The sequence below is a fragment of the Vitis vinifera genome, chromosome 14 (genome assembly GCF_030704535.1).
Source record: "Vitis vinifera cultivar Pinot Noir 40024 chromosome 14, ASM3070453v1".
Taxonomy (NCBI): domain Eukaryota; kingdom Viridiplantae; phylum Streptophyta; class Magnoliopsida; order Vitales; family Vitaceae; genus Vitis; species Vitis vinifera.
The window spans coordinates 28,340,605-28,355,216 of NC_081818.1; the positions used below are offsets into that span (position 1 = coordinate 28,340,605).

Genomic DNA, 14,612 nt, shown 5'->3' on the forward strand with positions numbered 1-14,612 from the left:
GTGTCATTCATCATCTAATTTCATTGTGTCTAATTATGCATTATATTTCTTATATTTCTTCTTATCTATGACAGGTATATCTTTGTGGATATCTGTTGATTGGAGTGCTTTGTCTTCTGCTGTTCCTGGAGCACTCTCCTCCCCTTTACCATGCATACACTGCTATGACAGTATTTCTCTGGACACAAATATTTAGTGAGTATTGGTTTTTGAAAGGATTATGGAGACACTTACGTCGGAGTAAATATGATTATATCATTAAACTCCTTGCAACTTGTGCTGTTTCAATATTCATTCTTGAATTCCTGGTATGTGGGGATCAAACTTATCAACAATTGTTCTGTGATTATCCATGTTGAAGTGGCTTCTGAGCATCCTAATTTGTCTTAATTGGCACATTGTGCAGGTGAACAGCTTCACTGAGAGGAAGCTCTACACTTGGTGCTTTCTAGTAGTGGGAGTTGTTGCTTCTGTTTTTCTTTTTAAATCAATTCCATGGAGATCTGGGATACCAATTTTTGTGTGGGTTGCATGTTGGTTTTTGTCTGTTTTCACTTTGATGCCAGCAGAAATTCCTGATAATAATCAACTAGTGTAAGTCAATTCACTCAAGTTTGTCCCTCTGTATTCCTTATTTTGATCCCTTGAAATGTCAAAGCTTTTTATAGGACCAGACAGTTATCATGATTGCCATAATTGTTAGTGATGTTCCAAATTGTTCAAACTGTCACATAGGGAAGCCAAGGGGTAATTAAAAAATGTCTGGCTGTCCCAAATTTTATTACTTAAAAGCCATAAGAAGAGGAAATATCATCAAATAACTTCATGATATTAAAATAAATGCTCTCCCTGTTGTGAATACTCAAATTCATCCTTTTCCCCAAAAAATTATAACATTTGTTAAGGTCATATGCTCAATCATTGACAAGGAACCTCTTCCATTTAGTGAGTCCTTTTTTATTTTTATTTTTATTTTTATGGTTGAATTGCTGTGGAAAATATAGGACGAGAAGTTAAAATTCTCTCTTATATAAATTACGTGTGTGGGATTAAGCTACACTATGTTAGTGCCTTTGTGGATGAATGTCTGATTAGTTAATTGCTTTACATTTGCAAAAGATGATTGTACATTGTGTTTGAAACTACATTTAGTTTGCCTCCTCTTTCTCATGGAGTATCTGGCCTTCCTAGTTTAAAACTGAAGTTTATTTATATATAACACTATTATATCATTAACAGGATTATAAAATTGTAGCATCAATTGAGGATATTGGTTCAATTGGTTGTTATGTGTGAGTTGATCATGACTTGTGAGTTAACAATTATTTTTGTGTAGGATTGCAAGTGGAATTATGATTATCATGATAGGAATAGCTGCAAGGATACTGGATATGCATACTGAAAGGAATAAATATTGGCTATGCATCCTTAGTCATGATAGGCAGAAACACCGGTTCCCCATGCTCTTCCACTTACAGGTGCAGAATATGTCTTTTACTCTCCAGATATTAGAATCTTAAAAATTTTTGCTACTAAACAATCTGAAATTAGTATTTTCATTACATTAAAATTAGGCACTTTTGGTTGGGTTGTCATCATTGATGGTGTCATTATCAACGTCTCACAGAACTCAAAAGCAAGAACTGCTTCCAGCGCACCAGTTGATTAACTGGTCTATTGCTGGTATACTTTTGGCATATCCCTTTTTTCTGCTTTGTTTTACCAATGCTATTCAGGGCTTTCCTATACAGTTTAGATTATCAAATGATTTATTTTTCTCTTTCTCCTCTTTTTTTTTTTTTTTCAATAATTAACTAAAATACTCAAAATGTTCATTTCATTTTATATGGTACTAACTTTTTTTTATTTTTTTTTGTACTGTACCAACTGGCACTGATAATTAGCATACCGTTTCTTTGTGTTAACCATGTGCTTACTGATAGAACATTGCTTTGATTGATTGAGTGCACTGTAAGTGACTAATATTGTTAAGAAACCTTATCTGCAAAAATGGCATTTCATACTGGAAGAGAAATTATTTAAGCTAAAAATGGAAATGAGAACTACATCTTCAGAAAAATTTCATATCAAGCTTACAATGTATTGTCTGACTACATTTTGTACATTGATCATTAGGCCTATAGCACTACAACTGCACAAACATAGCATATTTCTAGATTGAATATAATCACACACATGTAATTCAAGTACCTGAATCATTAGTCTGTTTCTTTGTTATTTATAAGCATTGCTGATTTTTATTTTGACAAACATGCATTAATTTTTTTTTTTTTTTGGGTAGAGATGCTCATTGTTTCTGTATGTTTACTCTTTCCTTTTTGAACCTTGTATGATTCAATGCCGAGTTTCATCAGCTTGAAACAGTCATGGCTGCATGTTTGTTTATTTATTTATACTATTTATGATTTTAATAAGGATACATGTCTAACTTATCCTGTTAATTTGTTTTTCAGGTTTCTCGATGGTTCTCCCTTTGTTTTCAGCAAGTGGCCTCTTGTCCCGACTGACTTCTATATTTCTTGGCTTTGCACCCACATTCCTACTTCTATCAATTGGGTATCTCTAATTTCTAGATCACTGTGATGCTATTACTGGTTTAACAATTAGTGGACATGCAGAATGTTCAGATACAAATAAATGACATCCTTTTGGTAAAACTCATGCAGATACGAAGCTGTCTTCTATGGTGCACTTGCTCTTGTACTTATGGCATGGATGCTATTTGAAAATACACTTCTCTATTTAAGTAAGGTGAAAATGTCCTCTGCTTCCATGAAAAATATGGAGGGTAAAGTCATCCTTGACAATGATGATAGATGCTTGCAGTTGTTTGATGTGAGAATCCCATTGATCTTTGTAAGTCACATCCTGCTCCCCCTTTTCTAGTCTGTGATCAGTTAATGAACTTCATCTTGTTCATGCTTTCCCCCCATCGGATTAGTAACAAAAACACCAGCATGAAGTACTAGGGTCTATGTCTGGATTTTAGCTCATACACCTCAGTTATATCTACTGTACCATGACTTAAAATCTGTTCATTTTTATTTTATTTTTTTTTATCTCAATTTCCATTTTTTCTTTTAGCAGAAGAGTTCATTTTCTTATTTGACATATTTGGTTTTTGAACTTCTCTTTTAGAGCTTTCTTACATCAAATACTAACTGAACTGATGGAGGGGATCATAGTTTTAAATGGTGCAAGGCGCACCTAAGACTCAAAAGTCTTCTATAGTTTAGGCGCAAGGTGCAACACCAAGTGCACATGTGAGTGAAGCGAAATCTAACTTAGGATGCATATAAATTAATATATGATCCAAAATCTAATCCAATCAATAAAAAATTTAAGATTCCAAATATTTTAAAAAAGTGTTGAGCAAAAGAGGTAATAAAATTCTATAAATTTCAATATATAATTAGAAATTTAAAAAATAAAGGTGTTTAAAAAGGAAAAATAAAGTAGATAAGTTGTGCCTCTTGAACAAGGCACATGTCTTGGCAAGCAAGGCCCTATAACTAGTGAGTGGTTGCACTTTGGGCCCATGCGTGCTTTAAGTGCACCTGTTAAAACTATGTGGGGGGGATTTGAGATTCAGGACCAGCATTGTATTTACAATCTGAATACAAGTCCATTATTAATTGCATTTATGATGATCATTTTAACCTCCACAAACAAGTGCCTCTTCATGAATTTCTACAGTATTCGGGGGATTTGAGGCTCAGGACCAGCATTTTATTTACAATCTGAAAAAAGGTTCATCATTAATTGCATTTATGATGATCATTTTAACCTCCACACACAAGTGCCTCTTCGTGAATTTCTACAGTATTTTGCTGAAATCACAATATGCACCACCATTGACAAATTTGTGTAAAGGTCTAATTATGTAAATAAGTTGAATAACTTATTTTAAAACTGTATTGAAAGTTCACATAGTCATGACATCTATACAGCTCTAATGGCCTTTTTCCCTCTGTAGATGGTCTTATTTAATGTTGCATTTTTTGGAACGGGTAACTTTGCAAGTATTGCAAGTTTTGAGATTTCCTCTGTTTATCGGTTCATCACAATCTTCAGTGTAAGTAAAGGTTAAACATCTGAAGATAATTTTTTGTCCTTGTTTGACATCTAGTGCTGATCTGACACTATTACTTCTGATTGCAGCCATTTCTGATGGCAGCCCTACTTATTTTCAAGTTGTTTATACCATTCATGCTTGTCATGTAAGTGAAATTACAATGTTTATTATATCTCATAGCCATTAGCTAGCTATATATCTTGAAGATTATTCTTCTGTTTGAAGACTCATAATCTGTTATGACATTTTGATTCAGGCATAGATTTCAAATTTTTGAAGTTGACTTATAGAATCTACATATTATTATGAGAACTGCATTAGATCCAATTCTTTTTCTCATTATTTTACATTGTTTGTGATTCTGCACTAACATGGGTGTATTTTATGCCCATGTTATGTGCTGTTATATTCACTTATGTTCTTATTTTGGACATTTAAAAATAGCAGTTTTCATATTTTCCATGTGGTAAATTTGAATGCAGATGCGTGTTTAGTGCAATAACCAAACTAATTCAAATTCCACGGTTGGGATGCTATTTCCTCGTTATACTATTTTCAGATGTGATGACTATCCACTTCTTCTTCCTGGTAAGTTCACTGTATTCTCCATGGGTACTTTTATTTCTCTGCATTCTTATTTCTTCCTTAATTTGAATGAAACCTTGGTCTCATGGTTCCTTTTCCCAATCATACTAAAAGGGCTTTGCAACAGTTCCATTTTATAGCTCACATAGATAAACTGACCTAGTTTTCAACAATTGTGGTTAAAAGATGTGAAATCTTCATTCTTTGTATCTATAAGCGTGTGATTGTTCTGCATATTCTTTTTGTTGTGAAAACCCAAATGTGTTTGATTGACACTTGTTTTTTTGCATGAGTATGTTATATGGCCTTGTATTCACTTCCTCGGCAAAGTCTATTCTTTTAAATATTTCATTTTGCTTCTACAAAAATCTCACAGGCTCTTCCAATTTTAAAGCAAGCTCACCTTTTTGAATTTGATGGCATCAAACAAAATGGTGCTTCTCTAATTTTTTTTGGCCCAAAATAATCTTGCAAACAAATCCTCTTTCCTTTTAACAGAGATTTCATTCAAGTTTGAGGGAATCTAGCATGTGGCTGTGGTTTCCAAAGAATGCCAGTAGCATTCTCTGGGGTCATCTCAACTCAAACCTACTGAAATCTAAAAAACAACTATTTTTATGGTGCAAACTCACCAAATCGTCCACTTATTGTGTGGGTTTAGATCAGCCATTATAACATTGTTCCACCAAAGTTTCTTGTAAATACAAGTGAATATCAGAAATCAAGCTTGTAATTTTTATTTCTCATATTTTTTGGGAAGTGGGATGTTTGGGTCATAAAAGAGTCTTTAGCCTTTGTGGATCATGCTTTGATTCCTAAAGCTGCCACCAAATAGTTGGCAATAGGATTATTGACTGGTTGGTTTGGGGTTAGCTGAGTGGAAATATGAACACATGCATCTTATTACATGTTTCTGAAAGCTTGCTGATAACATTATGATGGGTAACAGGTTCGAAATACGGGAAGCTGGATGGAAATTGGTAACAGCATCAGCCATTTTGGAATCGTTAGCGCACAAGTTGTGTTTGTGCTATTGCTTTTTGCCCTCACAAACATATACACAAGAGACATTCAGACCAGATCTGTTCTACCATCCTCTAGGAAAGCATTGTAGGTCATTTGAAATTGGGATTTCAGCACCAAAGTCAAATTGCCTTCCTTCCTGAAAGATGAGCATTTTTTATACTCTTACATCGGCTTTTATGGAAATGAAATCAGCTTCTCATTCTGTTACATATTTCAATTTTACTGCCTATAACTGCTCACTGGCTGTTTGTGAGAGGTATGGACCCATGGGACATTATCCAGATTTTCCCTGATCAATTATAGAAAGGTCATTGGACTCATCCATGATTGGAATTTCCTGTTATCATTATTTGCAAATCATCAACCATTTGTCATGATATCTTAAGTTCAGCTGAGCAAGATTTTCAGCTAAGATCCTCAGAACTAGAAATATGCACTGCAGGTATTACTTGATATGTGAATATCCAATACGATATTTTTTTACTAAGAGGAATACGAATTTGAAACACTTTCCAATAATTTATCAAGTCATATTTTTGTGTTGTCGTGATACATGTGTCTACTGTATGCATGGCTTTTCTTTTCTACACATGCCTTTATCTTTGCACATGACTCTTTTGATACACGCCAGCATCAAGGCAATTGCCTAAATCTAAATCACATCCTTTGTGTCACGTCTTCCTTGTGTACCACGGTCCCTCTTGTACACCATGGTCCCTTAATGTAACTTGTGCCACAAGCCCTTTGTGCATGAATTCAAACTGTTCAATCATTTCGCCATTTATACCTTTTGAGGTCCAACAAGCGTATACAAGAGACTACACTCATTCTAGATGATGAAGTACATTCTAATGAAAGGAACCATGTTGAAGACTCGTATCCCTTTATGTGTGAGATTGATTTTATCTTTGTGTTTTGTACCAAGTATGTTAGAATTGAAGCTTTTGCCTACATAAGTGGCATGAAAGTTTTCACTAGCTCCAAATCCCTAACACACACAACCTTGGCTTACTTCTTGAGCCGATACAAAAAATCAGAGCCTTAACTCATCCCGACCCCTATAAGAGGCCCTAGCCATCACATTGGAGCTTAACCATCTTACAACACATCCATCAGAATTTAGACTATTCATAGAAACATTCTTAACATGTAAATCTACTATTGCCATGCACGTCAACATAGAATTTCTAAAATTTTTGGATAAAATAAATAAAACAAAAGAAACCCTCCCAAGAGAATTTCATAATCTAATGTCAAATCTACTACGAAGATGAACATCATAAAATTTAAGGTTTATAATCAAAGTCGACTTGAATCTGAGTTTTAAAACCAATTTGCAGTTTTTAAGTTTGGAGACTAGATCTCTTAAACCAATTAAATGTAAAAAACTACAAAGAAAACTTCAATTTTTGAAATGAAAATGAGAATGCAATTCCTAACTAGTTTCTTCATCAAAAATCCCCAAAAAAAAAAAAAAAAAAAAGAGAGAGAGAGAGACCATAGACGCCAGTGTTTGGGTTTAGAACCACCCAAGGGAGAGTAGTCCAATATATGGGCTTAAGAAAATCCTCATGGGCTAAGACTAGGAACAATCTTGTATCCGTGGTTGGTTTAGTATGAGCATGTGTACTGCGAAGGAAGTAGCTGAGAATTGCAATGGAATTTCCAGTATTGCTTCCTGAACGAACAAAACGCATACCCAAGACTTGGTCGTCAACGCCATGCTGGGTGAGAACCGGGGAAGCATCTTCGCTCGTTGACGAGCTTTTGTAGTCTTTCTTTAACAATTATAAGGCATCTGAATTCCCTTCATCCTCCCACACCATTGTTTTTGGTCTTATTCTTGTTGCTTTGTGACTACGCATCTCCATGGAAGGAAGGAGGATGAACCAAGTTCCTTTGTATGCATCAATTTTACTGTTTTTTTTTTCCTTTTTAATCTTTGGATCGAATCATTGCTTAGTTCTTGCTTAATTTCTCCATTTTATGGTGGGTCTTTGATTGCAGGTTTAGCTCTGCGCGAGAACTGGGAAATTTAATTGTGACCTCCAATCTAATCGACTCTGCTTTGACTAAAATTCTTGAGCTTCAAAGAGACCAAACAGCCTTGCCTTCCCCCGTTCAATACAGAGTTTTTTATCCATCTCCCAAGTGCACAATTGTAGCTTTTGTCTCTTCACCTGACTGCACTCAAAACCCTCTTCCTGGACAAGGAGATTTAGTTCCCTCTCCTCTCTTTGACTTCCTCTGCACCGAAGAATACCCTTCCGTCTCCATTAACGGAGCCGCATTAACCCTCTTTACCTCTCTCTACGATCATCTCTCTGGACTAATAGATGAGGTCAAAATCTGATACTTGTTTTAATTTACGTTAACTTTTCGTTAACAATTGTGAGACACGAAACAGCTTGACCATGAGATCTCCCTCATGGAGTCAAAACCCGTGTTGGTATCTGTTTTTAGATCAACTTATATATATATATATATATATATATATATATCTTGTGGATAAAAGGAAAGTTTACAAGTGAGAATAGTGGCATTTTTCTGACAGATTTCACACCGTTGCTTGTTTTGCAGTTGACTGTGATTGAAGGTCGATTAATCATCACTGGGCACTCGATGGGAGGATCCGTTGCTTCTCTCTTCACCTTATGCCTGCTAGAAGTCATTAATATATCAAAACCCAAATGCCGCCCCATTTGCATCACCTTTGGTTCACCCCTCATAGGCGACTTTGGCCTCCAACACTCCAATTGGAATTCTTTCTTCTTGCATGTAGTGTCCAACCAAGATCTAGTCCCCGGACTCTTCCTCCCATCCGGCAGATCTCCTCCCACATCCTCCCATTCACAAACTACTGGTTACAAGCCCTTTGGGACATATCTCTTGTGCTCTGAACTTGGTTGTGCTTGTTTTGACAACCCTGATTTAATTTTGGAATTGCTGAAAGTCATATCATCAGAGGTTGCCGGAGGATTGCGGGATGTTGATTACAGGAAGATTTTAATAAACCTCAAGGAGAGGGCAATCTTCAAGGGACTTCAGCAGGTGGGTGAAAGGTTTGCAGATCCCTTGTCAGCTGGGATCGTCATGGACCTTGAGATAATTGGATTTGATCAAACAAAGGTAAACAGCTTTCTCCCAATTAATGATGTAGTATGGTTTACACTCAACTTCACCAAAACCTGCAACAACTGCCCTATTTAGATTTGCCTTCCTGTTCTTTGGGTTCTTCTATAACTTCTCATTTTTTAAATTCATGGCAGCTGTTGCGGCACAACATTGATATCAACACTGTGATAAGGATACTGGGAGTGGAAGCCAGAATCCTAGCCCACAAAAATAAAGCTTCTGATGCCAAGAAACTGAATGACATAAAAATACACATGGCCCAGCTAGAATGGTATAAGAAGAAATCAAAAGATCTGAACAAGGGTTACTACGACTGCTTCAAAAACCAGGGGTCAAAAAGGGACATTAAAATTGAACAGTATAGGGGACACCTCACAATATACTGGAAAGACATGGTTGCACAAGTACAGAGGAAGCCCCAGAAGGAAGGAGCATCATTTCGAACCAGTTGGCTCTATCCAGGGACAACTTATAGAAGAATGGTTGAACCACTGGACATTGCTGCCTTCTACAGAGAGGGTAGAACAGACTACATAAACAATGGAAGATCTCCTCATTACAAGCTGTTGCAGCAATGGTATGAGGAAGATGTGAAGCCCCCATCCAGAGATAAGCTCGATTCCAAGAAACTAAAGGTGTCTGGTATCCTAACTGAGGATTCTTTGTTTTGGGCACATGTGGAGGAGGCTCTCTTGTCATGCGAATCGCTCAAGAGTGCAAACTCTACTCTTGAGCAGAGAAAATCATCATGGGATAATCTGGTTAAGTTTGGGGAGTATGTAATGGAACAGATTGGAAACTATGCAGTGTCCCCTGAGATTTTCTTGGGGGAAAGCAGCTTCATGAAATGGTGGGGAGTGTATGAGGACTACATAGATGCTTCCAATAATTCCTATGGGTCACCATTGATCAGCTTTATGAAGAACCGTAGTTATAGACTGTATGGTTAGAGGGCAATCCAGTTTGTGTATTGTGTTTATTGTATTGTGAGCATTCAATAGATAAAACTAGAAAGAGCGTGACCTTTTTATGACAACTTTAGAAACCAGGGGTTAAAAGAGACATTACAAACTGAAGTTTTTGAGAGGAAACCTCAAGAGTATACTGGGAAGCCATGGTGGAACAAGTAGAGAGGAAGCCTCAGAAGGAAGGAGCAATGGTTGAACCACTTGACATTGTTGCCTACTACAGGGAGGGTGTAAGAAACAACATAACCGAGGGAAGATCTGAACGTTAAACGTTGTCCAATTATTATAAATGTCTTATACATTACGTGTGAAAATACCAAAAAAAATTATATTCAACATTTATGTTTGTATACAAGCAATATTTTGGATAGTTTGATATAAAAAACAAATGAAGAAAATGAAGAAAAACATACAAATATATTTACAATGGACAAACTTATACAATTAGTATAAATGTCTTGTATATTTAGTACAAATGTCTCGTACTTTGTAAAAATATAAAAATATAGTATTTGACTTTTATATATGTGTGAAAATGTAAAAAGAAAAAGAAAAATAGTTAGAGCATTTGGTACCGTGAGTGATGACTTCACCTAAAGAAAGGTTAATGAATATTATGGTCTCGATGGAAGAGCGACTCCGGTAAAATATATGGATTAAATTGATGCTTTTCTTTTGACGATGAAGTAGTTGAGTTATGAATACGAGGTTTTGCTAACAGCATTGAAGGCAAGGATTCCCTAATATACTCCAATTCATATTCAATTTGTAGACCTTCAACTAACTACTCTTGCTAACGAGCATATCCAAGTCAATACATAAGATTAATTAAGATTAAGTATTACGTATGATAATTGAAACCCTATTTAAATAAATAATGACACATATATAAAAAATATATATATTTTTAAAAAAATAAATAACAATTTAGAGAATTTCATAACTTAGCATCAAACCTATTGTAAGAAAGAGTATTATACAATGTAGGGTTTAGGATCCAAGTCAACCTAAGATCAAATTTAAGTTTTAAGATCAATTCACATTCAAAACTAAGGTTTTAAGTTTCAAAAATATATTTCTTAAACCAATTAAATGGAAAAAAGAAAATTACAAAGAAAATTTCTCCCTCATCAGTTTCTTTTATCTTGAAAACTAAAGGAAATATATATCAATATTTGAGATGGAAATTCATAATCTTAGGTGGTGTTTGTTTTTTTGGCTTTTTGCTGAAAACTATTTAGTTTTAGAATTTAGGTTTTTTTTTTTTTTTACTTTTTCATGACTTATAATAAACTTTTTACTAAATAGAAAAAACCAAAATATGTGGTTTTTTCTAAATAGAAAAAATAACACAATGGTTTTTTTTACTTTTTAATACTTAATAGAAATAAAATACTACAAAAACAAACATCTTAATATTTAATACTATTAAGTATTAAGGTTCTATTTAGAATTAAGTAAAAAAACAAACACCACCTTAGAAACACAAAGAACAAAGAGAGTATGAAGAGACCATACCATGAGAGATTTTCCGAAAGGTTGGTAAACCATGGTAATCACCTTTGAGTCTTGCTGAGAAAAACAAACCTTATTTATTTTTATTTTTTTATCATTTTTTCTCTTGTGTGGTGTACATTTAAGAAAAACAAATCTCAAAAAAAAAAAAAAACACAAACCAAATAATGCCAGAATTTGGGTTGAGAAACACCCAAAAGATAGTGGCCCAATACATGTGCCTAAGAAAATCTTCATGAGCCGATAAACATAGTCACAAAACTAGTAACAGCCTTGTAGCCATAGTTGGTGTAGTATGAGCAAGTGGGGTATGAAGTAGGTAGGTGAGTATTGCAATGAAATTTCCAGCACTGCTTCCTGAATTAAGAAATCACATACCCAAGTCTTAGTCGTCGTCGTCGTCGTACCGTGTGAGAACCGGGAAGAATCTTTGCTCGTAGACTGGCTTTTGTAGTCTTTCTTTAACAATTACAAGTTATCTGAATTCCCTTCATCCTCCTATATAATATTGTTTTGGTCTTGTTCTTGTTGCATTGTGGCTAGGCATCTCCATGGAAGGAAGGAGGATGAATCAAGTTCCTTTGTATGAATCAATTTCTCTGCTCTTTTTTTTTTTCAATCCTTGAATCGAATCATTGCTTAGTTCTTGCTTTAATTTCTCCATTTTCTGTTGGGTCTTTGATTGCAGGTTTAGCTCTGCAAGAGAACTGGGAAATTTAATTGTGACCTCCAATCTAATCGACTCTGCTTTGACTAAAATTCTTGAGCTTCAAAGAGACCAAACAGCCTTGCTTTCCCCCGTTCAATACAGAGTTTTTTTATCCATCTCCCAACTGCACAATTGTAGCTTTTGTCTCTTCACCTGACTGCACTCAAAACCCTCTTCCTGGACAAGGAGATTTAGTTCCCTCTCCTCTCTTTGACTTCCTCTGCACCGAAGAATACAAGTCCGTCTCCATTAACAGAGCTGCATTAACCCTCTTTACCTCTCTCCACGATCATCTCTCTGGACTAAAAACTCAGGTCAAAATATGATAGTTGTTTTTATTTTCGTTTCCTTTTTGTTAACAATTGTGAGACATGAAACAGCTTGACCATGAGATCTCTCTCATAGAGTCAAACTACCTGAAGAAGAAGAAGACGTTACACATATCCATCTGCGTTGCATCATCGCATTACCCATTGATCGGTTGTGATTCAACTCTTAATAGGAAGACAGTAGAACTGGTGTTGGTATCTGTTTTTAGATCAGCTTATATGTATCTTGTTGCTAAAAAGGGAATGTTTAGAAGTGAGATTAATGGGATTATTCTGACATGGATTTCATATGGTTACCTGTTTTGCAGTTGACTGTGATTGAAGGTCAATTAATCATCACTGGGCACTCCCTGGGAGGAGCCGTTGCTTCTCTCTTCACCTTATGCCTGCTAGATGAAAATTTATTAAAACCCAAATGCCGCCCCTTTTGTATCACCTTTGGTTCACCCCTCGTCGGCGGCTTTGGCCTCCAACACTCCATATGGAATTCTTTCTTCCTGCATGTAGTGTCTAACCAAGACCCAGTCCCCGGTCTCTTCCTCCCATCTGGCAGAGGCAGATCTACGCCCACATCCTCCCATTCACAAACTACCGGTTACAAGCCCTTTGGGACATATCTCTTGTGCTCTGAACTTGGTTGTGCTTGTTTTGACAACCCTGATTTAATTTTGGAATTGCTGAAAGTCATATCATCAGAGGTTGCCGGAGGATTGCAGGATGTTGATTATGGGGAGATTTTAAGAAACCTCAAGGAGAGGGCAATCTGCAAGGGACTTCCGCAGGTGGGTGAAAGGTTTGCAAATCCATTTTCAGCTGGGATCATCATGGAACTTGAGACAATTGGATTTAATCAAACAAAGGTAAACAGCTTTCTCCCATCTAATGATGTTATGGAACATGGTTTACACCTCATTAAATACTGCAACAACTGCCCTATTTAGATTTACCTTCTTGTTCTTTGGGATTTTCCATAACTAGACTCATTTTTTAATTTCATGGCAGCTGCTGCAGCATAACATTGATATCGAGACTGTGATAAGCGCAATGGAAGCGGAAGCAAGAAACCTAACCCAGAAAAATAAAGCTTCCGATGCCAAGAAACTGAATGAAATAAAAATAGACATGACCCGGCTAGAATTGTATAAGAAGAATTCGAACATGGGTTACTACGATTGCTTCAAAAACCAGGGGTCTAAAAGGGACATCCACGTTGAACAGTTTAGGGTAAACCTCACAGGGTACTGGGAAGGCATGGTTGCACAAATACAGAGGAAGCCTCATAAGGAAGGAGCAACATTTCGAACCCGTTGGCTCTATGCAGGGACGGTTTATAGAAGAATGGTTGAACCACTGGACATTGCTGCCTTCTACAGAGAGGGTAGAAAAGACTACATGAATAAAAGATCTGCACATTACAAGCTGTTGCAGGAATGGTATGAGGAAGATGTGAAACCCCCCTCTAGAGATAAGCTTGATTCCAAGAAGCAAAAGGTGTCCAGTATCCTAACTGAGGATTCTTGCTTTTGGGCACATGTGGAGGAGGCTATCTTGTCATGCGAATTGCTCAAGAGTGAAAACTGTAATCTTGAGGAGGGAAAATCATCATGGGATAATCTGGTTAAGTTCGAGGAGTATGTAATGGAACAGATTGACAACTATGCAGTGTCCCCTGAGATTTTCTTGGAGAAAAGCAGCTTCATGAAATGGAGGGGACTGTATGAGGGCTACATAGATACTCGCAGTAATTCCCATAGCTCGCCATTGATCAGCTTTATGAAGAATCGTAGTTATAGACAATATGGATAGAGGGGTAATCCAGTTTGTGTGTTGTGTGTATTGTTTTGTGAGCATTCAATGGATAGAACTAGAAAGAGTGTGACCTTTTCCTTTTTTTTTTCAGTTGCTGCCCATATTCTCAGCACTATTTTCTTCCTTCTTTTCCTCAGTTTTTTTGTTAAGAAATGAATATTATGATGTTGCCGGGATGCACTTTCATTTTTGTTCCATTACATTGTGTTTTATTCATATCCTAAACAAATAAATGTAAACAAGAAAATCAAATGAGACTTCAAAGAGTCTGTTCCTTTTAAAGCAAGGGAAAAAAAGGACATGTTTGTTTACTTCCACAGCTGGGTAGATTCAACTCCACCAAAATTGGCAACAACTTCCCATTGAAAAATTCCTTTTAAGCTTGAATGACATAAAACTAGATATGTTCCAGCTAGAATGGTACAAGAAAGAAATCAAAA

The 14,612-nt window shown here is 36.1% G+C and overlaps 3 protein-coding genes across 4 annotated transcripts in view; all 3 read left to right on the forward strand.

The window, feature by feature from the left end:
- LOC100254323 (uncharacterized) overlaps window positions 1-6,084 on the forward strand; it is a 21,065-nt gene extending 14,981 nt beyond the window's left edge. For both annotated transcript variants that reach the window (XM_003633787.4, XM_010662667.2), the window contains 10 exons: window positions 75-308; window positions 407-594; window positions 1,337-1,478; window positions 1,575-1,683; window positions 2,475-2,577; window positions 2,688-2,877; window positions 3,998-4,096; window positions 4,183-4,241; window positions 4,579-4,684; window positions 5,631-6,084. In XM_003633787.4, the coding sequence (XP_003633835.1) occupies window positions 75-308; window positions 407-594; window positions 1,337-1,478; window positions 1,575-1,683; window positions 2,475-2,577; window positions 2,688-2,877; window positions 3,998-4,096; window positions 4,183-4,241; window positions 4,579-4,684; window positions 5,631-5,795 (1,395 nt within the window). In that variant the 3' untranslated portion in view covers window positions 5,796-6,084. The remainder of the gene's footprint in view (window positions 1-74; window positions 309-406; window positions 595-1,336; window positions 1,479-1,574; window positions 1,684-2,474; window positions 2,578-2,687; window positions 2,878-3,997; window positions 4,097-4,182; window positions 4,242-4,578; window positions 4,685-5,630) is intronic.
- On the forward strand, window positions 5,851-10,146 carry LOC100249226 (senescence-associated carboxylesterase 101). The gene is made up of 6 exons (XM_059742742.1): window positions 5,851-5,963; window positions 6,094-6,149; window positions 7,357-7,435; window positions 7,715-8,048; window positions 8,288-8,836; window positions 8,977-10,146. The coding sequence occupies exons 1-6, from the start codon at window positions 5,851-5,853 to the stop codon at window positions 9,790-9,792; spliced, it is 1,947 nt and encodes a 648-aa protein (XP_059598725.1). The 3' UTR covers window positions 9,793-10,146.
- Window positions 9,957-14,358, forward strand: LOC100244055 (senescence-associated carboxylesterase 101). Its single transcript, XM_019224878.2, has 4 exons — window positions 9,957-10,040; window positions 12,082-12,348; window positions 12,672-13,223; window positions 13,366-14,358. The coding sequence occupies exons 1-4, from the start codon at window positions 9,957-9,959 to the stop codon at window positions 14,167-14,169; spliced, it is 1,707 nt and encodes a 568-aa protein (XP_019080423.2). The 3' UTR covers window positions 14,170-14,358.
- Window positions 14,359-14,612: the final 254 nt, after the last annotated feature.